At 43.8% G+C, this 27,220-nt stretch overlaps 1 protein-coding gene across 1 annotated transcript; it reads left to right on the top strand.

Moving 5' to 3' along the window:
- Positions 1–1,581: 1,581 nt before the first annotated feature.
- On the top strand, positions 1,582–25,194 carry tle3a (TLE family member 3, transcriptional corepressor a). The gene is made up of 21 exons (XM_054776724.1): positions 1,582–2,057; positions 2,284–2,416; positions 2,729–2,829; positions 3,001–3,064; positions 4,398–4,442; positions 10,248–10,310; positions 11,146–11,220; positions 14,582–14,786; positions 15,196–15,203; positions 18,420–18,542; positions 18,615–18,665; positions 18,744–18,896; positions 19,352–19,484; positions 19,715–19,890; positions 20,014–20,087; positions 20,172–20,421; positions 20,900–21,147; positions 21,277–21,424; positions 21,513–21,663; positions 21,870–21,946; positions 23,546–25,194. Exons 1-21 carry the CDS (start codon positions 2,050–2,052, stop codon positions 23,651–23,653), a joined length of 2,394 nt encoding a protein of 797 aa, XP_054632699.1. The 5' UTR covers positions 1,582–2,049; the 3' UTR covers positions 23,654–25,194.
- The last annotated feature ends 2,026 nt before the right edge of the window (positions 25,195–27,220 follow it).

Here is a 27,220-nt window from a genome sequence, read left to right as displayed (position 1 = left end):
GTAAATGCTCTTGTATTTCTGAAAGGTCTCAGGTATAGATGATAACGTTGAAACGATCCACTTTCAGACAGACCTGCAAAAACAACTAAATCCACTGTAATGCATACCATGCCACTAGTTGGCACTGTGACTATGTAAGGCAGGGGTCACCAACGTTTTTCCTTGTGAGAGCCACTTTTACAAAATGAAAATGGCCAAGAGCTACTCATTTTTGTGACATTTATTTTCAGAGCTTATTTTAAACCCAAACAAAGCAAATATGCTTGTTTTACCAGAACATTAACAAAATGCTGGTGTCCACAACTCACATTTTGTATTTCAGAATGCATTTCTTTCTACTGTTCTTTCAGTATTAACTGAAAACCTGAATGAAAAGCAGGCTTGCGGGCACCTCATGTGGTCGTGGGGGGCTACCTGGCGCCAGCAGGCACCACGTTGGTGAGCCCTGATGTAATGTATAGGTAGGTGCTTGTAGGCTTATATTTGTTGTATAAGTGTAATGTGAATAATGCATGCATCTATCTATTTAGCTTTTAGACAAACAAAAACACTATCTTCTGGAAAACGTCCACTTCCAAATTAATTTTTATATGTATGCCTTTTATAATAACAATATTATTATTTTTTGGAAAAACTATTTTGTGTAAATGGCTTCCTGATGTGAAAACTGAACTGGCACTAACTTTTCCATGGTAGAAAATGTTCTATATGAATGTTGTGCAGACAGTCAGTTAGGTAGGCCGATTAGCGTTGTGAAAAAAAAGCAAAAACATTATAAGTGTGCATAGGGAAAACTACAGGTTGTAATGTTACAACTACTTCCTTTTCCTCTTTTGTTTAATATTGTCTCTCATTACTACGTGGTGGTAACAGATTGTTTGAACAGGAGAGAGAAGCCATTGGAAGCTAATTAAGCAGCTATTCCAGCCTCCATTCACAGGCAAGGGCTGAGGAGCACAGGCATTTGTCAACGCTTGACCCCGCGTGGTATTGATTGACAACGCTGCCTCGTGACTGACAGGCTCCATAGCCAGCAACCAATCAGAGGCTAGTCTGTAAGTGATCTGCTTTACCATTGGTCGAGACGCCTTAAAGCGGCAGAGGATCCCCACGTGGGTCACAGCTTGGAAAACAAGGCTGAGCAGACATGGCTGATGTTAATATCGCACAAAGACAATCCGCTTCCCTCTCCACTGCTGCTGCTGCTAGCACACGAATGAGCTCGGATGTGTCGTATAGAACGACGCCGAAGCTTTAATTTTGACCGCCGATCGATTGGTCATTAAGGTGTCCTTCATGGTCGAAGGGTGTTATTTTATTTCACATATGTGGATGTAGCAACGTCCCATTGCATCGACGTCTCACGCACGCAAGCTCGGTGTCCTTCTACACAATGAATTATAACATGTAGATTTGGTCGCTAATGAGGATGTGCAGTATGCGCTGTCTCTGTCCAATTTGAATGGTTGTTTGTGTGGAGCAGCAGCAAAGGGGGTCGGGCGAATGACGCGGTGACGTCATACGTACGATGCCGCTAACCCCACGTGGGGTCGCCGCCCTGCGATAGGCAGATGTGGCAGTCTTCCTGGCGAGTAATCCGATTGGACAGATAGGCGCTTTCACGGCAGCTCAGCCCCGCTGCCTGTGTGTGGTAACCGGGCTAAACTGGACAACCGAGAGGGAGATGGTGGAGAGAACCATGTTTTAAACCGTCTCCTATTTTGGAGCGTATATCGGAGATACATTCCCGGTTCTCTTTCGGGGGATTACAGCGGACACATTCCTGGGAGATTCGCGGCTTGAAGGAGAAAAGTAGTTTTGTTCAAGCCCCGACCGCACCGCCACCACCGCCGTGTTCTTTGCCCACTGCTGCCCTCGCGGTGCGGCTCCGGAGAGATGATGCTCCACTACGATCTCGTTTGGACGGATTAAAAGACTGCTTTCTCTTCTTCGGTACGTGTTAAAATGAGCCGCCGGTACTCTTTTCTCGGCTTCATGTGACATTTTAGGGCGCTCTGAAAGACTCGGAAGGGAGCCGTTTGCTGCTACATGCGAAGGTTTGGTGCTTTTATTAAGATTTTAAACCGTAAACACATACATTTCCACGCAACCAATCTTATGGCACCTGCGTAAAAGTGCCCACTCCCTTTTTGGGTTCAAATTGTATTGTAAGAATAGGTGACCCTGCTTTTTTGTCTGATTGCTTTATCCTCACAGGGATTATTAGTTGCAAACAAAAGTGCATTTGATTGGTGATTAAACCGCGTCATTTCGCCAACACAGGCTATTCACGACCTCTCCTGCACCAACAACAAGCCCCTTGCCTGCTCATTTTTTCTACCATTTTGTCAAAGGACCTGCAGAAATAAACAAAGGGTTCTTTTTTTTCAAGATGTATCCACAAGGCCGACATCCGGTAAGAGGCGCTTCCTCCTCTGTGCATAGCATGCATGTTTATTGGTGGTGTTGACATGGTGCCGCCCTCCCTGCACCCCATCAAGTGTCTGTTAAGATTATATTTCAAGGATACATGGTGGTAAATAGAAGTGTGGATATGAGGACAGGTGTTGTTTTTAATATACTTTTGAAATGAGATTTAATGTTCAGACCAATCATTGTGTTGTTAACAATCCCAAGTTATTAATGTGTGTCAAAAGTGTGAACTGTTTGGCTCATGTACAAAGTAATGATTAAAACTTTTGCTTTTATTTTATTTTTTATAATTCAGGCTCCTCACCAGCCCGGCCAACCTGGCTTCAAATTCACCGTAGCCGAATCTTGTGACAGAATTAAAGACGAATTCCAGTTCCTGCAAGCCCAGTATCACAGGTACAGTTGACAAAAGACGTCAACGTTCACTCGCATACAGCACATTGCCAGGTGAAGGCTTATATTTGATTGCAGGCAGAATGAACATGTCCTATAATCCGCTGCCAAGTACTTAAGTGAGTTATGCAAGTGACAGAGAGCCTGAAATTGACACCTTCTCTCCTATTTTAGTCTTAAGGTGGAGTATGACAAGCTGGCCAATGAGAAGACAGAGATGCAGCGCCACTATGTCATGGTAAGATAGTGTTGCTATGGGTAGCAATTACGGCCCCAAATTGCACGGCTTGTTGAAGAGCTAGTTTGGGTGGAGTGAGACAGCATCTATTGTGATCACCTGTGTGGTTGTTAGGGTGGCTTGAGCGTCACGTATGGGCATGTGAAATCCCCTAGGGTGGTGTCCTGACTGACAGACAGGCGGCAGTAGGCCGAAGCTCCATTAAAGCGCACCCCTGATCTCTAAGGGTCGACCACGGCGTTGCCCTCTGTGTGTGCTGATCTGATTATTCTCCTAGGAGACTTCACGCTCAGACACATGCATGGCCGTAAATGAGGGGCAGTGTGTGGGAAAATGCGCTCAAACAAAATGGAGGTGCATGCTGCAGTTCATTCTGTACAGAGTTCCAGTGTGACTTTGGAAAACGTAGGCGTGCCCGTGATGCGGGAATTTAAGCTGAGACGTGACTTAACGAAAGACACTATTGTGGCCCCCGTCATCCTAGGTAAACACCCCGGGCAAGGGCTTCCACCGACAACATGCAGGTTGAAGCTAAACATTCTTTTTTTAAGCGAGGAAAACAACATGTCATGCTGGCAGGGAGGAGGTTAGGTAAACACTTGAGGAAGTATAGGGTGTCAGCTTACACTCCCGGCTGCTAGAGGATCTGAGCTCTTATAGAATGGCTCTCTTGTTTGAGACTAATTTTTCTGCCATGCTAATGGACTGAATAATACACCGGCTGCATCAGAATGACCGGAAAGCCATTTCTGCCCCAGCTGCCACCTGTGGCCTCGTCAAGCAGACGCACTGACCTGGCTGCAAAGAAAGAGTGTTGAGCAAACACTTTAGACTAAGTAAATAGACATCCTGGAGATCTGAGGGAGGATGCTGATCAATAAATTGAATGCTTTTATTCTCAGCAGCCTCACTGAAAAGCAGAATGTAAATTTATGGTCACTCTTAGATCTCCTTTTATGTCTGACCTAAGGTGGTCACGTTTGCTCCCAGCTAGTGTTGCTTTGGAACCATGTTGTGACACAATTAGAGTAGTGGTCAATTCAGTTATTGATCTTGCTTCTACTTTGTATTTCAAAATAACTTCTCTCGTAGGAAATAATGCAAAGAAAAAAGTTTTTTTCTTTAATCTATGCTAAAGTTTAAGGTAATTGGTAGCATGATGACATATGTGACCGTAGTAAAAAAAAATCAAAAGATAGTCAGAATTAATCCTTTGATGCTTTTTGAGCTGAGGACTTGCTCAATGCGTTGATGTCAGCGGTTTGCATCTTTGCATATTTTTCCAGAAAAACAACTTCTGGGATATTAAATGATGTCTTTGTTTCCTTTGCAGTACTATGAGATGTCTTATGGGCTCAACATTGAGATGCACAAACAGGTAGGTACCCCCTTGTTGCTCGTTTGAATCAGTTCACTGCTTTTTCTTTTGTCAGGGGACATCAAACCTGCTGGTAGGCTATGATCTTTACAGAGTTTTGACATTATGCTGTAAACACACACTCCTGCTGTTCTCAAACAAGGCACGAATCTTGTCTCAGTTGAATATTATGAGTCTCTTTAGAAAATTGGCCAGAAGATTGAAATCTTTCAAGATTTATCTCAGCCTTGTCGATTAGATTAAAGGTAGACTTTGGCTGGCTCGGCCTTTGGCTTCCTGATTAAAGGCAGCATATTAATGATCAGGGTCAGGGATGGTTTATGTAATTACAGGAAGGAGGGCAAAAGTCATTTGTGCGTCTGTCCAAAGATAGTGTTGTGTTGTAACACAAAGACCATTCAAACTGTTTTCATCATGTGTTGTAGTGGGATTGAAAATAATCGTCGCACCTTCTGTCATCCTTTAGTTGTGGTTCAAGGACACTTTGCATGCTGTTTTTGGTTTGTCTGCGACTAAGTAAAAGGAATGTAACACCAAAAGTGGCAATTTGAAAAATTTTGTGGATGCAACATAGACAAGGTTTACTGTGGGAACACAATAGGAATAATGTTTTTCATTATTTTTCTGAAGCTGGTGTGCCTCCCCTGAAGTCATCTGGTGCCTCTCAGGGGAGGCCTGCTTCACACTTTGAAAAACCCTTGGTTTGAAGCCTTGCTTGTTGTTTACGGATATAGGTCACCACATAGAACTGTTTCACTTGGTGGAAATACGGCGTAAGTCCCTTGATTCCCTCATGTTTAAAGCGGTGAGGCTGCCCCCTCCCCCGCCATTGCCCCGCTGGGCTAATGACAGTGCTGGAGGCGTAGTGTGATCCATCAGAGTCTGGGCCGTGTGTCACACTGCCACATGTCTGTCAGAGCTGGGGCCACTCTGATAGCTTCTGTCAGGCACTTATCGCCAACCAGAGGACCAAGGAGGGGGATGGTGAGCGTTGAGGAGAAAGAGAATAAAGCCGAGTTGGGGGAGGGGAGGGGCAACAACCCCAGCTTTGTGTAAACAGGTTAATCGACTGATCCATTTTAGTGGCTGACTTTTTTTTTTTTTATCAGGAACCGCTACAGAGCTGCTGGAAGTGCTTGAATAATTCATCAGTGGGGCCCTAACCTGCTGAACGGCGTGTTTGTGAGCAAACAGTGTGGGCCCCCATCCATGCAGCTCAGGCTGGGGGAGGTGTGGAGAAGATGGAGAGTGGTTAACAGGCAGTGAGGGTGGGATGGATTATTGGATGCACACAAGCATATTATTTTCCCGCCAGCAGATTTATTCCATAGTGAGGAAATCCATTCTTATAACCATGCCTTTTTTTCAATCATAATTCAGATTTCAGCTCGCATACACCAGCTCAGATGGACTGACGTGACTTTGCTATTTCATCTCTTTCGACATCATCATACGTGACAGCACTGTATGCATGACGTCTGCTGGTAATTACCATCATCCGGTGCTTGTTACCTCAGTGCAGTTACCTGCAGTTGTCACTCAAGAATGAGGCTGACCATGGATTTGTTTGGAATGTGGAAGACTGTCAACCATACCCGGAGCCAAAACAAACATAGTGAGACTGTCTGCTGTACTCACAAAAGAGTAGTAGTATGTAGAGGAAAGTGTAAATTGACTACTCCCACTACTACTGCTTCATAACCTCAGCCTGCTGCATGTCATGCCCATTTGCATTTGCCAGGGGCGTCACTAGGCGTCACAAAAGCTGAATGATTACCTGTGGCTAGTACTATTGCATCCCTGCGTGAGGTGTAGGGTGTTGCCCTAACTAACGTCTTGGGCAATCATGTCTGCTGCGTGGAACTTAATTGTCAACACATGCCACGAAAACTATCTTGCGGGGGTAGGACGTTAAAAGGCTTTAATTAAATTAAATAAAATTTAATTAAATTTAGTACAGCAAGAACAAACACTTGACGGAGTATGGTGAGTTTTCAAGGCTCACGGTTTGATCAGTCAAACGGCAGGTAACGCAGCCATGTGGACAACACTCGCCTGTATGTGCGTGACAGTCAGAAAGCTATTCAAATAACCTGCAAAATAACTGAACTGATCAGACGAAATGCTCCCTGGCAGTCAAGGGACCTAGGAATTGTCATGACTTTTCCCCTTTATACGCCATCCCTGGCCAATAGAATTCATCACAAATAAATAGAAAAATGTACAATCAATTCATGTGTTCGGTATCGCAGATTTCAGCCCTGGATGAGCGATATCGAAATCAGCAGCATAAAACCCTGATCGGAGCATCCACAGCTCTTTTTATTAAAAAAATATAAATTAGTTATCTAAACACCTTGTAATCACATTAACAATTACTGACATCAGTTTATAATTTGTAAACAATTTGATGCGAATTAAATTGTCTTCTAATAAACACTGCTGACTTCAGGCGCTTTACCTTTACTGAACAGAGAACAGAGAAGCTTTCACCTGGTATGGTACAGTCCTGGTCCATATGCAGTGCTTTTATTTTGAAGCTTACTGTGCACTGAACTGGAAGTCACCATGTGCACAATTTATGCTGTGTAGCTCGATGAGTTATGTTGCTGCTCCTCATGTGAGAGCACAAATGAGTTCTATCTCCCTTCTGGTTTATTTAGTACCAACATACGAAACCTTGGTCCTAATGGCCACCCCTATGATAAACTTGTATTGTTTGTGTTGACGCATCCAACTCATATCCTCGCTGGTTTGTGTTAAAAGCATGCCTGAACTAACTAACGTCTTACACACAAAAAAATGATGCATGCATGTTTTGTCACAAAGGAACAACTACAGCAATCTTAGTAATTTATGCAGGTCCATGTGAGCATTTTTTTTGTGTACTTGCCTCTTTCCCCTTGATTGTGCCTTAATTCCATCCTGCTAGAACAATAGTCAGTTTAGTAATTCAGGCATTTTAGGTAATTTGGTAGCCCTCCAAATCAGGCAGGTCAAGTACTGTTTGCCGACTTATCATATGACCAACTGTTTTCCCTTGTTATTTAATCCTCATCAGTGTCTTGACTCCATTTTCTCTGCTGATAGCTACGGGCAAACACCTCAGTGCATGCTGACTGACAAGGCAGCCTGAGAGTGCTCTTAAAGTGGTGCTACACAAGTCTGAGTACCTGTAATTGTGTAGCAGCAGCAGCATAAAGCTGGCCTCTCAAGGGCTGAGCTGTCATCTACTGAAAGTGACAGTAACAGGCCGTTTTTATCTGCCAGCGGGAGCAACAACAGCAAAAACTCTTCCCAGCCTTGCAATGTATCTATTTTGACAGCAGTGGCGAGCAGAGTCGATGCGCGGTCCATGTATTTGCATGCTGTGTTGCGAGCCAGTTGCTCAGGGCCCAGTGGATGAGCCACTTCCTGACCTCTCCAGCCAGCTGTCATGGTGACACTAAGCTACAGAGGAATGGGCCGTGCGCTCAAGGCCTTCTTGCAAATCCTGTCAAATGTTCGACTGCTATTGACATGGCTTATCTTGACAAACACGGATTACACAGGCTAGGGTGCTTTTCAACCATTTCTGAAGGCCCTTCTTGAGCCCTGTCCAGAGCACGTACTTGATTGCATTAATACTCATGCTCATAAAGCCTTTATCTAACCGTCTTCAATGATTGTTGAGCATTTTTATTGCATGCCAAACAAGCTAAGGGTTCAATGTCTTTCATTAATAATCTACATTGTTCTCTTCAGGGCTATCCTTTTGGATCTGTTACCACGCCTATTGTTCTCTATTTTGCTACAGCATAGTTTAGAATAGTTGCAGCTTGTAGTTCCAATGCAGGCTTTGTAGTGAGATGGCAATAGCTTTGTTGACTGTGTAGAACGTATGACATCATACTCGCCTGTAAAGTCAACAAATACGTGAAGCACGACAGCACAGTGCTTGAAAACTAAAGACACACAGTTTTTTCTTTTTTCCTGTTGTTGCACAGAAGTAAATATATATATAATGCAATAAATTTTGAAAAACCTTTCATTGACAGGATAGTGTAGTACTACGGCTCTCAACTCTCAACCTGTGGATCGTGCTCCGAGCCCCAGGCGTGCTCAGAGGTGGACCAGATGCGTTCCAATAACAAAGGACTTAATAACACATAAGTAGTAGAGTTTAAAAAAAAAAGCATGTTGTTTTCAAACAATAAAAACAACAGATCTAAAATAAAAATGCACTAACAATTGCATATTTAAGACAGCAAACATTTAAAGACCAATAGGATGTTTACGTTCAGATTCTCTTCCAAGTTCAAATTGTCTTTGGACCAAAACACTGAAGTGTATCTAGTTCCATGCTACCAGAACCTGTCTACCATTGCAGTTGGTTTGGACTGGTTATTTTCATCATGGCAATGCCAATAAATTGTTCATTGTACAGATGTTGAAGATGTTAAACTGAACTACTGGGTGGAACATAGGGACACTATATAGTTCTCACCCATTAGTTTGTCTGATCACATGCTTTCATGTAATTATATTTGATATTTCATCCTCTCCTCAGCCTGTTTTTTGTCCATCTGGCTGGCCTTGCTAAGTGGCTATCCATGTTGCAGCTTGGGTCAGCAGGTCTCGTTCTGTTGCACATTACTCTCCAATCTCTCTGGCTCTGCTCAGAGGTAATACGTCAGGCTGCCAAAACTGCCTGGCATTTCTGCCATGTGTAATAAATAAGCTGGCGGTCGGCGAGGTGCACTTTGTGCGTATGTGTGCGGGTGTGCGCGCTCCTCCAAATGAAAAATCCGAGCATATCCCTGTGATGTGTTTGTGTTCCGCAGTGGCCCTGGGATGAACTGCAGCTCATAAATTCCATAGATGATGTAGCTTTGGCACTGTTATTTTTCGGCTCCCAGTGCAGAGCTTGAACCTGAATACTCTCATCTTCCATCCCTGGAAGAAAAGAGGAGGTAGAGCAAGCCAGCTGTGCAGTGTTTTTACAAGGGGGGAGGTCGATCACACCCCCCTCTGCATATGTCCTCCTCCCACTGCTTTTTTTTTTAACCTAGCTTTCATTTGCAGCATTATGTGATCGACAGGCCGAAAATTCAATTTAATGACCTGCCTCCAAGCACGTAATATGATTTTAAAGCCTGTTACGGTCAAGGAGAGGTTCCATTTGCATAATGATCCCAGCAAGATAGGGCTGCAGCCGTTGCCATGGCACTGGGTAGACAGGCAGAAGAATGGAGGCAGGATGGGTTGGGGGTTTGGAGGGTGGTGGCAGTTGTTTTGCAATGACAAACGATCTAGGAAAAAGGCAGCTTTGCTTCTAATGGTATTGATAGCTCTGTTGTGCGGTCCCCTCGAGGTCATTAGGGTGTGTAATTTTTACATCGTGCATGCAAAAAGCCCGAAATGTCACATGTAAGTAAACCATAAAATTTGCTTAGTGGGTTTCACTTCCTGGGGTGTGGTTGTGCGGTTTAACATAGAGGTTAAGTGCAGGACACTGCACTCTCAGCTGAGGGGAAGGAGGGCAGAGGGAGAGAGGATCCTCTCAATCCAGCAGCACTCTGCTGCCTCATATCCGTTTAGCATGGAGTGCACTCTCAGCACAGCTGTGCTCCATCCCCCTGGGCTCTCCTAATGTTTTAAATCTTTCAAATGTCAATATCACGCTGTTTAGAGGATGTTGAGTCAAGCAGTTCTGATTGCTGCAGTAATTGACTTAATCGGTGTAAACATTAAAGGCGGGGTTATGTGAAGCCATTGTCTGTTTCATAATTTACTGTCTCATTTTGCTCCTCTGTTCTTTTCTAGACGGAGATTGCAAAACGGCTCAACGCTATTTTAGCTCAAATTATGCCTTTCCTGTCACAAGAGGTAAGCTTTGAATGCGACTCGACCACATTACTAAATAAATGCACTTGAATAATAATAAAGTGCTTTTCAAGACAAAGATGCTGAAATGCCCACTTTCTTGGGAGTTGGTGAAGTTATGGTCTAATTTGCAGCCCCCCCCCCCCAACATAAATGTCAGAACATAAAGTGAATATAAATAATGGCAGCATATAATAAGTGCCAATTAAACTGTAGTCTTAAATCAACATGTGCAGGTTAGCTATAATAGCTAATTTGTTTAGCAGTAAGATGCTATTTACAAATTAAACACAGCTGTCCTTCCAAATATGATATCAGAACATCAATAAAACATCACACAAACTTACGAGAAGCCATTCATGCTTCAAATATAGCTCTTAAAGCCTTAGAAAACGCACAACCGCAATGACGTCTGCGCTGATAGAGAATGACATTACATACATACACACACACACACACACACACACACTCAAACCAGAAGCAGAAGTGACACTTTCAAAGTAAAAGGTTTCAAAATAAGAGTCTCTGCATAAATGTGCATACGTATGGAGAATTCTTAATAGATAGCAAAAAATTGACCTGTGACAGTCCAAACTGATTAGTGGCAGGACACCACAAATAAGTGAATGTTATGCGTATGTCATATGCTGGTTTGAGAGGTATGTTTTGCCCAAAATTTGGGTTGATTTCGAAATTGTTCAAGTGAGATGTTTGACTGTATGCAATTGTATACAAAATGTGTTGATAGTACTTTCAAATGCAGCCATGAGAGTAAAGTGTTCACAGTGAGTGCTGCAAGATGTCCTAATGTGTCTCTGTAAATGTTTTCACCCCACAGCACCAACAGCAGGTTGCTCAGGCAGTGGAGCGGGCAAAGCAGGTCACTATGACTGAGCTGAATGCCATCATCGGGGTACGTGGACTTCCCAATCTGCCTCTCACCGTGTGTATACTCCCTTTTTATTCCTTTTCTAAAATAATCTTGGTTTTCTGACTAAAAGTGCTTAGATAAGATAACAATCATTTGTGTATCCTGTCTTGTGATCTGTTTGTAATATTAACTTCTTAATTAATAGTGCCTCTTTGAACATAAAGTGTGATCATATATACTGTATTTATATTCTTGTTTAGAAAGTCCAGCTATGTACTCCGTAAGTAGAGCTCCAAGGTCTTGAGTTGCTCCCGCTTTGGTCTCTGTGGCATCTTCACTGCCTTGTTGTGTGTTTATAAATGAGAGCATGAGAGCTCTTGAGAATCCTCCTCTCAGCCTGTATTGCTTTAATTGGTTAAGGTTTTAACGAGGAGCCTCATCCCTCACTGCTGACCTGGATAGCTGTGGGGAATTAAAAGGCTGAGCGTGAGCAGAACGCAGCCAGCTAAAGCTGAGGCAGTGCAGACAGTAGTCGGCCATTACGGCTCTGCTGCACACTAGCCCAGCACTTGGTGTTCATCACCACCTTAAAAACACCATCTGTTCCTCATTGATCAGCACCCTCCCAGCGGTGATTGGTTTCACCCTCATGCTATCAGTGTTCGACTACACTTGGAGAGTCTTTAGCAGAGGCTGGCCTCACAGGCTGATTCGATGATTGGAGCCACATATTGGAATTCAATTGATGCCCTCTTGGGGACTTTTTGTTCCAGGATGATTTCTCCCTAGAATTTGTCTGAGGGTTTTTTTTTTTTTTGAGGCAATAGATTTTTTTTTCTTTGGACTGAACCAAATGTTTTATTACACTTCACAGACCCAGACTAGTTTTTGCTCTGTGTCGATGATACAATACAGATACTTTGCTATAAAGTGCTTTTATTGTATAGTGTGTTACCCATGGAGTCATTTAGGTGCAAGATGTATAGTTGTTTGTGCAATACAGATCAAGATTTTAGTCAATACATGTTTCCATTTAATGTATCTGTTTGGAGATTTCACTAGGTGGTAGAAATGGCATATGTTTCAGTTTTGACAAAGTTGGGACTCTTTTTGTCATAAATTCAATACATAATTTCAAAGAGCGAAAAGGGCTTGCGCCCTAGGTGATTGAATTGCATATTACAAACGTTGCCAAAACAAATCAAGCAGAAGAATGTACTTCTGTCTGATGGTGCTACTCTAAGCATTAGAATGACGTCCGGTTAGCTATGTAGTGGTTGTCTATTATGGTGCATTTTAGCAGTTGTTCTTAGCATTTGCGCACCCTGTTTTATGAACCAGTCAGGCTCCGGCCTGGAGTCCTGCAGGCCGCTCATTGCAATGGATATGTTGCTACTATATGTTTTACGAATACCTTCCCATCAGTTATTCATTGAGGAGAAGCTCTGCAAGGCATGCCAAAATCCTCATGCATATTGTAAAGCAAGGTGGGGTGAAAGAGCGTGCCAGGCAGCCTCCAGGAGCTGTCTGCATGCCTTATTGATGGGGCTGAGGGCCATTAATAGGATGCAACTAGGGCAGCCTCGTGTAGAGATCACTAGCAGTTCCAGTTTGAGTCACTAATAGGCCAAATACAGAAGTAGCCCAGATTTCTGTTCCTGCAGCGAGTAGCCATGTGCAAGTGTCTTTTTAATTGATGTTCAACAGTAAGGTCATAGCGTTTGTGTGTTTGTGTTTACACCATAAGTAGCGGTTTAATGTATATCTGTACTGTAAGTATGCTTGCAGGGTAAACGTCTTTGCCAGTGAACAAATTCATCATAGTTAATCAAGCTAGTTCACAAGAGATGGTGATATTACATAGCATCTGTGTGTTTTTAACTAAGTCCAAGAAAAGGGGCTCTTTATCATGGAAGATTAAATTAGAGGAAACAGGCCAAACTCCTTTTTTTTTTAAATTTATTATTGTCTTCATTTATGGTCCTCTAATGAGGGCTCTTGCTGATCAACCATGCATATTAGCCATCAGTGGCTCATTAAACACAATGAGCTAGCATGACTCTCCCCTGCCAATGAACCTTAATTTCCCTCACGGACACAGTATTATAACACACTCACTGTTCTTATCTTTCTCATGCCCTCCCCCTGCCTGCCTGGATATATTTTGTAATTACACTGACATATGCACTATAGAGCAAAGGACAAGGTTGCAAGGTAAATCATGCCAGCTATTTTCCAGTGCAGGTCTCTACACGTCCTGCACAGGTAATGCAGGAAGTATGAAGCTATTAAAAATGCTGAGGAGTGAATTTTTAAGGCCAAGTTGTAGTACCATATGCCCAATTTATGGGGTTGAATTTCCGACTGAATAATGTATGTTAATAGTCAGCCTGATCAGCTGTCTCACCTCCCGGGTCTTTACAAAGTGGCTCATATTGGTGAAGGGGCGATAATGGCTGCTGATTGAAGCCATTCTTGTAAAAGAGAGGAGGCGCATGCCGTAACAGTGCCTGAATTATTCAGCTGGCTCGCAGACAGGTAATAAATTGCTGATGTTTTTATTGGTGTCTCAGCTAAGTATTATTTAACCTTGCTTTAAACTGCTTACTTCCATGCTAAGGGGCTTTTAACTCCCATCCATTTCCCCGTGTCTTTCAAATATTGATGGTGAATATGGGAGGGTTGACTGAGTGCCAGCATGGGACCCCCTGCCCCTGGCTCCCACAGCAGCCCTCCAGATGCACACAACCGCACACTCCAAACACTCAAAGTGAGACGGCTGCAGTGCCAGCTCTATGCACTTAGCGTTCCTTCAGTTTTCTTAAGTTTGCCCGTGCAAATGATTCATGTTCTGTTAATCCAGGAACATGAATATGATAGGAGTAAATAGAGGCTGCTTGGCTTTTTGAAAGTGTTTTAAAAGCAGGTAGTTGTTTAGCCCACAGGCTGTGAGATTCCTACACAGCTTCATGTTGCTTAAGAGGATTGCTCACTGGTGGCATAGAGTAGAGCACAGAATGCTGCGGTGCTGCAGTGCTCTATTTTACTTGAAGTGAAATGTTTACTCTCCATTAAGTGCAGGTCGACTCAAAGTGGCTCTTTGTCGTTGCTATTGCTTTAACTCAAAATGCTGCTCCTGCTGTGCAATCAAGCGTCTTGACCCCTGGGTCATTAAATGTGTAGAGTAGTTGAACACAAGTCATTCTGTCATGCGCGCAAAGTGAGGGCTGGCCTACTACAGAAATAGCACTGAGTGGGGCCGCAGTGTGATTCTGACAGTAATAGAATGTGTCAATGTGCTAATATCATCCAGAGTTCAACAGATCAGCCTTATTTATGTGCACTATGTTTCCCACTTGCCTTTTCCTTCTGACCCAGTTGGTGTCTGTTTGTCTACTTGCAGCAGCAGCAACTCCAGGCACAGCACCTCTCCCATGCTGCTCACGGGCCTCCCGTCCAGCTGCCCCCGCACCCCTCTGGCCTGCAACCGCCTGGCATCCCTCCCGTCACAGGCGCGGGATCAGGACTGCTCGCCCTTGGAGCGCTGGGCAGCCAAGCCCACCTCCCAGTGAAAGATGAGAAGAACCACCATGATCTGGAGCACAGAGGTAAGGTCCAATTATCAACTAAACATAGGAGTGTGTATATGAATGTTTAGACAGCTGAATAGATGTTAAACAAGGATAAAACATCTCATGGCCGAGTGCTGCTCCATCTCTAGAGCAGGTTCGCAGGGCCCTAGGGTGATGAGCACATCCTGTCTGTTCACATTCTGTCTGGGTAATGAGCTGATACATTTCCAGCCCATGACTGCATAAGCTATTCAACAGCTTTAGCACAGTGATAAGTGAGGCCTCGTACCTTCAGGTTGATTCTCACACGTTCTGCCGGGGGCATCTGTTATTATATTCTAACTGACTTTGTTTTTTCTTCTTTCTTCTGCTTCACTTCGTCTTTATCATCATCATCATCATCCCCTTCTTCACCGTGACCATCATTGTGATGTTTGACAAGCAGAGAGCACGGTGAGTGTGTACATACCTTGTTTTCTTCTACTTTTAGCTCTAATGTAAATATGAAATGTGGCACAAAGTACAATGCGGAATTGAAATTTGGATCGGCACCAAATTGAATATCATCCCACCTACACTCCTGCATATTCCTAAATTTTGTCATTTCGAACAAACAGAGCAATTGCAAACAATGTGGGGAAAAAAAAAAAACCTGGATGCACACATTCATTTGGATCCACAAATATAATGGGCTCTTCCTTGTCCCATGCCTACTTCACAAAGGTTTATGTACGTTTGTTAAGTATTTAGGCCTCTTGGCAGACATAGGACACACTGGAGGGACTATGTCTCACAGCTGGCTTGGGAACGATGGCGCTCAAGGTGGCCTCTGCTAGGAATGGGCTTTCGTGGCTAAAGTATGTGCGGAGCTGCTCCTGTAAGTTACTAATCCTTGCCTCCATAGCTGCAAATATCAATAAAAGCAGATGAGGAATAGCTAAGATGAGACAAGAAGCCAAGCTAACTGCTAAGCAAGCATGAATGTGAGCCTCAAAAACTCACCATATTCGATGTTTGTTCTTCAAATTCCGTATTAAATGCAAAGCTCTTTAACGTGCTACACCGGCGAGATATACCTGTATTTCGTGGCATGTTTTGCAGGGTGCAAAATTTATATCACTCTCACAAATGACAGGAAAGTCCCACACGGCAGATTGTTTTGGGTATCACATGCCTGCGCATGTGAAGGAAAGGAAAGTGGGCGGGAGACACTCTCTAAAGGCTGCGTGCTACAATACTACGAGCCACAGGTGATCTGCATTGAAAGGTATTTATCGGCATATGCCGATCACATGCTTTTTCACGGAAATCGACTGATTTTGATTGTGGACGATCGATTGGAGCATCCCTACTTCGCAGATGCCACCTGATGGTTATTGGGCTGCACTCGGCACCAGTAACAACCTTCATTTGGGCCGAGGATCGTCCCGTGTCTTGACAAACAGCCAATGGGATCCTTTGGCTCCAGGCTGCTAGATTTTTTTTTTTTTTTTTAGGTCTACCACCTTTTTGTTCCATAAATCTCAGGATCGTTGAAGAAGTTTAAAATGACTCTTACTGCGTGCAACCGCAACAGCAATGGGGCGCTGCGAGTGGCCTTGCTCAACAATCCAACCACATTCAAAGACATAAAGCATTTTTGCCTTTGCCATCATCAAGACAGTCTGATGACAGTCTGAATGCCTGACATACAGTAAAATGACTTTGAATCCACATTTTTGCAAGATTTTGGCTTTTTAAAGGCTGTGGTCTTAAGCCTTTGATCAGCTGATGAGCGGTTTATTTCACTTAAATGCTTGTTTGCAATAAATTGCTTATTCAAACAATTTTTAGTCTCACTCCCATTTCTTCTTTTTGCGTTTTGAAGTTCAACTTAGAACCTCCGTAAGATTCAATAGTGCAAAATGTAAAATCTTGCAATTTTTCAGCTGGTCTTAAAATGTTGATCAGGAGTGTCTAATCCTGCCCTGTCATTTATGTTTCTGTTAATAAAATGAAGTAAAAATGGACATATTTCAGACATAGTTGCAAATAGTGATTAATCATGATTAATTAATTTGTGACTTATGTGATTAAAAATTGTAATCATTTGACACAGTAAATACGCAGTTAGTTTGACGCAGTAAAAATAATACATCTTCACAGAGCAACTACATTGGGAATGCAAATGTCTGAAAACTGGAAATTACGCATTATGTTCCATGACTGTATATATAGTGATCGCAAGAAGCTGCAATATCTATCACAATATAAATTTTAGGCCTAACATCCATCCCTCGTCTCTGCAGGCAGGCAAGTCTGGGCTTTCCTGCTTGGACTGGATGGAAGTTTGTGCATAATTTGGTCAAATGACAACAAATGAAAATAAAACATACAGTAACCTTCTTGACACAGGTAAAAAGTAATGATTCATGCAAAATGAGGTTGAAAATGTAAATCCAACATGTTTAATCCAAGGAGGGAAATGAGTGGTATCATGCCGAAGAGATTAGAAGCCTTGTCATTTCATCACAATTATCAAATGACGTGGACATCCCCGTCTTAAAGGATTTATTTGATCCCTTCCACTGTCTTCCTTGTTTACCAGCTTGCTCCGTCTCCTCTTTGCCATGTGATGAATATTTAGCGCCACAAATGGGAAATTGTTTTGATTTCCTCCCATTTCTGAAGCTGTGTGGGTGGACCTTCCCAAGCGTTTAATTTGAATGGCTGTGATCTCTGATGGCTTGTGATGGCTGTGTGAGATTGGGTTTCTGAAGGCTAGGCCAGCTCAATGGGTTCAGTCATGTCTAAAGAAATGGAACTCCTGGGGCGATTAGCAAGCCTTTTTTTGTTTCTGCACTCTCGTCCCAGGTCATCTGATAGCCGAGTGGTGACTTTGGTTAATGAGTCACGCTAAGCATCCCTTTTAAAGGTCAGCCATTATACAGACAGTGGCCTGTTGCCCAAGCTGCCAGTCCGTCAGCCATTGTTCACTTCTTCAGCCTGCTGCTGACTTGTTCACATTATAGCTTTGTTCCATGCAGGGAATCGGGGGGAGCTGCTGGACTCTAGCCTAGTTCCTCCCATTCTGTTGGCGTTTAGAGTGCTCGGTCTATGTTTGTGTGGGCGGCAGGCTCCAAGAAGAAGCACCGGTCTGTCCCACGGTGCCGTGCCCACTGGCAAGATATAGCTTGTCTTTCTTTCTCAAAGCCTGAGCTGACATGGCGCCTGAGCACAGTGCAGTAATCAATGCCCACGACATCCACATTCTCTCCTCCCCGCGCTCTCTCACGCTTAGCCCGAGTGACTGCAGAGAAAAGGCCCTCTGTTCAGCCACAACACTCTGCTCATGTCCCCGTGAGGCCGTTTGTTGTCCAGCTATGAGAAGGAGGGAACCCGGCTTAGAAAACAAGCCAGCCTCCTTTCAGCTCAGATAATAGGCCACTCTGTTGTGCAGCCAGAGACAGCCTTGTGTGTGTGAGATTGGGCTTGGCTGGTGTCAGGGTACACTTTGGTGCTGGCTCACAGCTGCATTTTAAGAGTCTGTGGCATCCATAATTGCGCGAATGAGACGCATTTAGTGTTTGCCTTGGCACGGGGCGTTCCCTGTGAGCAACTTGTAACGGATGAATGATTCACTGGTAGATGAAATGCTAATAAAGCCTTTGTTTGCCTTTCTCTTTTCAGAATAACTCAATATCGCCGTCAGAAAGCTTACGCACAGCCAGCGAGAAACACCGCAGCTCCTCTGACTACAGTTTGGACTCCAAGAAGCGCAAAGTGGAGGAGAAGGATAGCATGAGCAGATATGTATGTGACCTAAAACGCTGTCATCAATAAATACATTTGTTGCATTGATTCATGAGCCCATTGTCTTCACAGGACAGTGATGGGGAGAAAAGCGATGACCTTGTGGTAGATGTGTCTAATGAGGTGAGCGTGCAATTTTAAGTGCCACTTTGACAGTATTGGTGGCACAATGTTTAAAAATCCGATGTGCCATTTCTATAGGATCCTGCCACACCCCGAGCCAGTCCAGCACACTCACCGCCTGAAAATGGCATTGATAAGCCCCGCCCCCCAAAGAAAGACACGCCCAACAGCCCAGCATCAGTGGCATCCTCTGGAAGCACCCCATCCTCCAAGGCCAAGGAGCTCAGTCATGTAAGGCAGCAGGAGAGTTGGCTCAAACTAGGCCAGAAAGGGGTTTAAAAGGGAGTGCAAAGGGACATGTCCAAATAAATCTAGGACATTTTTGGCAGTGGATTACGGAATAGCTGTCTGTGATTTAAGTGCATGACTAAACGTCAGGGATAATATTGTCCTGAATCAGAATCAGTCAGGTCCTTGCTGTTAATAGCGCAATGTATTTAACTATTCTAGGATTTTCTCCCCCCTCTTCCTCACTAAAAGATTAAAGCCAAAGCAGTAAAGGGATAAAAAGCGCCTATCCCCATTGTGGTCGTAATAGGTTTTAGAATAAATAGCAGTTTATGGCTCGGAAGGACTGTACGCGTTGTCAGAATTAGACTGGATTAAGTTCAGTTTGCTCTCAAATTGTCAGTCTGAACAGTGCCCAGCTTCCCAGATTGTGAACACTCTGTCGTTTCCCTCAACAGAATGACAAATCCTCCACGCCTGGCCTCAAGTCCAACACCCCTACCCCGCGCAACGATGCACCCACCCCTGGCACCAGCTCCACTCCTGGGCTCAGACCCATCCTGGGCAAACCACCAGGCATGGAGGCTCTCGGTTGGTAACATTCTCTTTTCCCAAAAGACAATGTAATATACTGCTCTGCTAGAAACAGGGACGACTTTCAATATTTGTGCAGACCTGCAAACATGTATGAATTTGTATTACTCAGCATGCACTTTGACTCTTGAATACACTTCTATGCTTCACTGCTCTCCCTGATGGAGGCATGAAGGAAAATAACTGAGAATCACTGTCCTAATGCAACTTTCCTGCTTTGTCTACAGCAGCCCCAGCCCTGCGCACACCGCTGTCCATTGCAGGCTCCTACCCCACCCCTTTTGCAATGATGGGCCATCATGAAATTAATGGAGGCCTGACTAGTCCTGGTGTCTATGCTGGTCTGCACATCTCCCCTCAGATGAGTGCTGCAGCTGCTGCAGCCTATGGACGCGCACCGATGGTAACATGGCTTCTTGTACACGTAATATGTATAGTAGTATCCATACAGATCATTTACATTAGTGTGTTTACTTCTGTGCTCTATAGTTTTTGGTGTGTACACTTGTTTTTTCTTATCATTCAGGGATTTGATCCTCACAGCCACATGAGAGCCCCTGGACTTCCAGCAAGCCTCACGTCCATCTCGGGAGGTAAACCGTAAGTATTGTACTTTATTTAATGATGCAGGTGTACAAAACTGACAATGTAACATCATAGTATCGATAACACATTTCCCTCCAGGGCTTACTCTTTCCACGTGAGCGCAGACGGCCAGATGCAGCCCGTACCTTTCCCACCCGACGCCCTGATTGGCCCTGGTATACCACGCCACGCCCGTCAGATCAACACACTGAGTCACGGCGAGGTGGTGTGTGCCGTAACCATTAGCAACCCCACACGCCACGTCTACACTGGCGGCAAAGGCTGTGTCAAAATCTGGGATATCAGCCAACCTGGCAGCAAAAGTCCCGTGTCCCAACTGGACTGTCTGGTAAGGAGTGCTGAGTGATTCACCTCTCACTCATAGCATACAGTTTCGCCAACTTTTTGTGTTGTTGTGACAGGTATGAACTGTTTAAACAAACGCTCGTTCCATTAGCAATTGGATGATCCGTTGTTAAACACAAGGGAAGGGCCGGGCCAGGCCAGGCATACCGCTGACAGCTTCACTGTTACAAAAACAAGCCCACGCTTTCATTCAATAATAACATGTCCTCTAAACCACGTAAGGAAAATAAGGAAACGAAAAGTATTACATCATATTTTGCAAAGAATATACACACAACAAAATAGACGTGGCCATAGCAGTCTGCTGAAAAGAGAGCAGACCAGCTTTGGCAAACGCTTCTGTTGATTTATTATGACAGCAGGATTTTCATCCACTTTGCCACGACTTGTTCCGAAATCTCTCTTGAGCTGCGCGACCCTGAACAACAATTGATTTGGCTTTTGTGTCCTGTGGGCAACAGAACAGGGATAACTACATCCGCTCCTGTAAGCTGCTGCCTGATGGCCGCACATTGATTGTGGGAGGCGAGGCCAGCACGCTGACCATCTGGGATCTGGCCTCTCAGACACCCCGCATCAAAGCTGAGCTCACCTCCTCGGCGCCGGCATGCTACGCCTTGGCCATCAGCCCCGATGCCAAAGTCTGCTTCTCCTGCTGCAGTGATGGAAACATTGCCGTGTGGGACCTCCACAACCAGACTCTTGTCAGGTGGGAAGAAAACATTCTCACTCTGTGGGCCACTTCAAGATTACTGATTGTGGGTCCTCTTCTGTTTTTTTTTTTTTTTTTTTAAAGAGGTCTGTAATATATGTCGGCATCCTGTTGTTTTGATTGTAGGCAGTTCCAGGGTCACACAGATGGTGCTAGCTGCATTGACATATCCCATGATGGCACTAAACTGTGGACAGGTGGGCTTGACAACACGGTTCGCTCCTGGGATCTAAGGGAGGGTCGACAGCTGCAGCAGCACGACTTCACATCACAGGTTCAAGCTTCAAACAAGCACAGAATATGGAGATACTGTAAGCACACATCTTTGGTCATTTGACAGAAACGACTGCTCTTTTTTGCAGATCTTCTCGCTGGGCTACTGTCCGACTGGCGAGTGGTTAGCTGTGGGCATGGAGAGCAGTAACGTGGAAGTGCTGCACCATTCCAAACCTGACAAGTATCAGCTGCACCTTCACGAGAGCTGCGTCCTCTCGCTCAAGTTTGCCTACTGTGGTATGAACAAATACTTTTGTAAAGAAAGTCTGCCTTTTAATGTGTTCTTAGTCTCTCAATTAGGGGACCCTAAATATAACAATTAACCAATTAATTATCCCCATAGTCAATAAAGGAAGTCAAGTTAAATGCCCATCCCTATGCTCAAGGCTAGAGACATGCTCGCTTTTCATTGCCAAAGTGTTAATAAGCTTGTTTTCCTGCAGGGAAATGGTTTGTAAGCACTGGGAAGGACAACTTGTTGAATGCTTGGAGGACTCCCTACGGAGCCAGCATATTCCAGGTATGCAGTTCAATATTTCCTGTGTTGGAACTTTGGCTGAATCCCAATTCTGCCCCTTAGCCCTTCCCATTCATCTCACCCCTTCCTCTGCCCCTTAAAACCTAGGGGCAAGGGTAAGAAGCCACTAAGAAATGGGACACCACTTGATTCCCATTAAATCATCACCCTTCACCACTTGCTGGCTGTGACATAGACAGATGTGATAATTGAATTGTTCATACTAAATGTTTCCTTCCATAAAGTAAGGTGTAAGGGTTTGCAGCGCTATCAAAAAAATACAAGACATAAAACATGTGTTTAAAATAGACATATTTAGACTTAGTTCACCCTTTTGTTTTTAAGTACATAATTACACGTGTTCCTTCAGTTTTGAGAATCTACAATGTAAATCGTCATGAAAATAAAGAAAACGCATTGAATAAGAAGGTGTGTCCAAACTTTTGGCCTGTACTGTACATATGAAATGGAAATAACAATATAACAAACGTTATGAACATCAGCAAATGTATAAACCTTATCAAGCATTATTTCAAAGTTTAAAAAACTCCCTGTTTTGACTTCGGCCTTCTCCTGTCGTTGATATTCTCTCAGTACAAGATGACATTTTGTTGCATTTACTTTTCCATACTGGGATTTCACCTTTTGAATGGTCCTGGAGTGCTGTGTGGTGTAGCAGATGGCTGACATCAGTTTGCTCAGCATCTCCTGCAGGAATGACATACAGTATATGCATGTTTGATTAACTCATTGTAAATACAGTAATAGTAAAAGTAGTATAGTAATAGTGTGCTGAAAGCAAATAGAGATGGTAAAAAATAAAAATAAAAACTTTGATAATGTGGTGTGCTGTCCACTTATGGCCATGTTGTTTACATCTTTTATTTCGCTCACTTCCTGACCATCCATACTGTATGCAATAAACTCTCACCATGAGCATAGTTGGTGGACTACGGTGGCTATAATTTACTGCAAACAAAGTCCACTATGATGTGCTGCGTTACGAGTGATTAGATAGCTAATATAAAACGCGAACGTCACCAGTACACTTCAGTAATGTAGATTCCCCTTGCTAGCGAGCTTAAATAAGCGATGTTAAAATACAACTTACAATTGTCAGGGTAATGTGGTCGCTATCTAATCATTGTCTATTTTTATATATGAAACGCAGTAGTTTGCAGTGAAATTAGATACCTGTTTTAGCCGGCGAGTTATAACTAGTGACAACCAACAGTTCAAACCATGGCAAATATTTATGTGGAGTAGCAAATTATTATTATAGGGCTGTACACGCCTTAGCACTTACCCCTTACCCCCAGATTTAAGGAGAATTGGTACACAACTTGATACTCGTGAAAGTGAAAGCAAAACCTAGGGGTAAGGGCTAAGATGAGGGTTAAGGGGTACAATTGGGATTCAGCCTTAGAGGAAGGTCAGCACGACCGCTGTCTATCAGGACTCTTGTCAGTGAAAAGTGAACCTGAGCAATTGACTTGTCAAATAAGTAGTTTGCAAGGCGCATCAGGCCAGAACTATTCACCGCAATCTAATCATAGCACTGTTTCTAATCATAGCAATGTTTCTGTCTTTCCTGCTACACAGTCCAAGGAGTCCTCATCTGTCTTGAGCTGTGACATCTCCACGGACGACAAGTACATTGTGACAGGCTCCGGTGACAAGAAGGCTACAGTGTACGAAGTGATCTACTAAGAACGCAGCGTTGTCTTCTCCCTCCATGGACACACCCTCTCACAGACTGCATGGATGTTGCCTGCAGCTCCGACATGGATGGCCAAGAAGTTTGGCAGTGCCAGACCGAGGGTGGATGTCTATGTTGTCTACGGATGCTGTGACCTTTGGCTCTGCACTTCCTCACTCATCCAGCTAACACTTGTACAGCGAGAGCAGTTCTCAAAGGCACTAGGAAGGATATAATGGCTTGCTGGGGTTTTTTTTTCTGTTTGCTGGATTTTTCTTTTTTTTTTTTTTCTTAAATCGTCCTTTCTGATGTGGAAATAAAGTTCCATGACACAACTAGAAGCGGTGCTTCGCTGTGGCCCTTCTCCTTGGAGGTCCTGTGAAAAGTGTACATAGCGGAGTTAAAAAAAAAGGCCTTTTTATAGATTTATATTTTGGTGTCCAATTACGCTTGTGATGGTTCTTTCTTGTTCAGTGATTTTCTGTCCCCTCTGGGAATGAAAATTAGATTAGAACTTTGTAAGCGGATATTCCATTTCCTTTTTACCCCCTCCTTTGCTTTTTTTCACATTGGTTGTGGTGGATGACCTTTTCAGAAATCTAATTTGGATTTTTTTACCCCCACCCCCACCCCCCCACCCCTCCCGTCTCCTGAAAACAGCCCTTTTCCCTTCACTGGAATTTGCTTTAACACAGAACACAGATGGCTGACCCACGGATTTTAGCAGTGGATAATTCTAAAAATGCTTGACAAAAAATCTGTTTTTTGTCTGACTGGAAGGAGGAAAATGGTGGTCTGTGACTCAACAGCTTAATGAAGACCTTACCCTGGACTCTGGCTGCTTTCAATAACATGGAAATGGATTTCTATCTACTGAAAGACTGACGGCTTTTATGGAGAAGCAGCTGTGACTTGATTTCACCCTGTTGATGTGACGCTTCATTGCCTCGTTCGACAAAGTCATCAGTCTCAATGGCCTCTCTCTCTCTCTCTCTCACTCTTTGTGACTGATATGCAAGTCTTATGGTGGCAGGTAAAAGCCATCAGCACATACAACTTTATGGGAAAGCTCTGTTTGCTTTCCTCTGTATTTCATAATATTCCACTACAACCTGCTCATGGAGGAGAATGGGCTCTAGTAGAGTAAACACATTGGACTTGTCGCGATCGCGTGTCATCATCCTTGAGGATTGTACAGTTGGCAGTTGTTGATGACTCAATAAACTGTTTTTATATTAAAAACGAACATATTGGCTGGTGGTGCTGCTGTGTGTATTAAGTGGGTATAGATTTTTACTCAAGGCAGGAATCGGTGAGTTCATCATCAGAGATGCATATATTTGCTGATCATTTACCATTGTATACCACTGGGCTACACTGGATTTATAGTCATCTGTGCAGAACGTAGGTCACTTTTAATGACATCAGTTGTCATTCTTGAATTTGAATGATATTTTTCCCCATAGATACAATTTTCATTCATAATATTATAATTATTACATCCTGATTGTTTTGTTGAACAACATTTGTGGTACATATTCTGGGGATCTACGATAACACTTAATTTTTCCCAGAATTGTGTTGTCCCCAATGTGTCTATATTGATGGCTGCTCTTCTTTTTGTCTCGTCATCTACTTGCAGGCTTAGCATAGTCTCTTCCTTTGACAGTATAAATGGGAGGTTGTCAGAAAATGGCAATAAATGCATCCAGAAAGGAGTTGACGAGTGTCTCTCGAGAACCACAGATGTTAGAGAGAAAGGCATTCTGGGTGCTGTTAGAGAGGAGGGGAGGGGTTTTAACCCAGAAATGACTTAACTTTCATTCATATTTGAGGTGCATAAGTTGGTTTTGCTTTTTGCGCAGTGTGGTCAATGCCGGCAACCACAATTTTTAGTATACGGAAGCAGCATTGCTGATTTCCAAGTGATAAAACAAGACTTTATGCAGTGACACTAGAGAAATATGACGCAAATACTGCTCTTGAATTTTCTCAAGTGGGCTTTTGGTAGCTGAGTACTTCTGAATGGCCCGGTCCTTCCACTCCACACAGCGAGGCTCCTCTAGGACTTTTGTGCGTGAAGCTGTGAGCCCTGCTTACGGCTGCCTCTTCAGAGATGTTGTTGTTAGATTATAAAAGCGGGGCCGGATGCTTTCAGCATGGAGCCAGCCGTCGTGCCCCGCTCTCACGGGCCCATTTGTTAGCAGCTATAGACTTTTCTTTTCCCACATGGCTGAAGTGTGTACTTCCTCCAACATTGTAGCCTCAACTCCTTGCTCAAGTACAAATTTCTTCCTCACTTAATCAAACAATAGAACATCTACAGATGAAAGGTTGCAACTTTGAGTACCAATGGCCGCATACCGAGGGGTCGTTGTCTCGCCTTCCGCTGATACCTCTCAATGGAGGGCTTTCAGCAGGTTCTGCTCCTTTTTGAAGAGGCCTGCAGTGCAAGAAACAGAATGCCCAAAGTGTTTTACAGCAAACTTAAGAATACAGTCCAAGCTTGCACTGTTGGAGAAAAGACCCTGTAGAAAACCAAGGGGGGTCTCTAATGCCCATATGAGGGCTTGCACATGCAAATCACTGCTGCTAAGCTTTGGTTACAGTCCACCAGCCTGGGTGCTTTTTTTGTTTTGGCTGGCATTTTGTTTTGTTCCCCCGGCTCCATCACACTCTTCTTTTGACGGCAGGGAGAAACAGAGGGACTGGCACCATGATGAAATGCAGAATAATAATCCCTTAATCACCTGAGTATTGCCATTTCTAGGTTTTATCTGCAATAGATGTGAAAGCCTCCAGTGCCGAGTGATTACAGCATTTGATCTGGGTAATAATGTCTTCACTGCCCTGCCTAGGGCCTGAAGGCAGTGGAGCTGTAATCCACAGTGCATTCTAGTACAATCGCATTACACAAAGACCACCAGGGTTCTCTAGAGGAGAACCCTGGTGGGTTACAGGAAGAGGTTGTCATGGAAACAGGCTTTCCATCCCTTAGATTCTCGCGCTCGCACATGCACACGCACACGCACACGCACACACAGCCTCTTAGAGTAGATAAGCAAAGGACAGGTTCTATGTTTACTTCCCATGAAGCCTCCAATCCCCGAGCAGGCCAGGCCCTGATAAGACGAGGCGTCTACAGCCAGCGAGCACAAGCGGCAGATAAGCGCCCCAGCACAGGCGGGTCGCCATCACCCTCCAAGCAGGATGAACAAACCTGCAAAACTAGGATTCATTTGGATTAGGTCGGATTGCTTTTGCTGCTATGGTCAAACTACTTTTTTCTCCTTTAAATGCACACATGATGTTGCACTTGACTCTGGAATCACATGATATCAGCACAGGATGCTACTTTAGATATTTCAGGCTAAGGATGTCAAACAGCAGACCACATATATGTTTATCAATATGTTTCATCATCTTCTTGTGTCTGCTTGTTTCACCACGCCGCAACATATTCCTCTGACTTAGTATCTAGTCAGTATCCACCAAAAATGTTATTTTTCAATACCCAAGGTACTATATTTGATGTTGCAACTACTTCATTATTATGTACATTTTGATAACATGATGAT

This window comes from Dunckerocampus dactyliophorus, chromosome 5, assembly GCF_027744805.1.
Source record: "Dunckerocampus dactyliophorus isolate RoL2022-P2 chromosome 5, RoL_Ddac_1.1, whole genome shotgun sequence".
Lineage (NCBI taxonomy): Eukaryota > Metazoa > Chordata > Actinopteri > Syngnathiformes > Syngnathidae > Dunckerocampus > Dunckerocampus dactyliophorus.
Note: the sequence above shows the minus strand (reverse complement) of the source record. Positions and strands in the feature narration are given on the sequence as shown.

Excerpts from the sequence above, each read along its gene's own strand:
- tle3a (XM_054776724.1), top strand. Across the intron at positions 18,543-18,614 it reads AGGATAGCATGAGCAGATAT|GACAGTGATGGGGAGAAAAG; the intron begins GTATGTGACCTA and ends TTGTCTTCACAG. Across the intron at positions 21,947-23,545 it reads ACGGAGCCAGCATATTCCAG|TCCAAGGAGTCCTCATCTGT; the intron begins GTATGCAGTTCA and ends CCTGCTACACAG.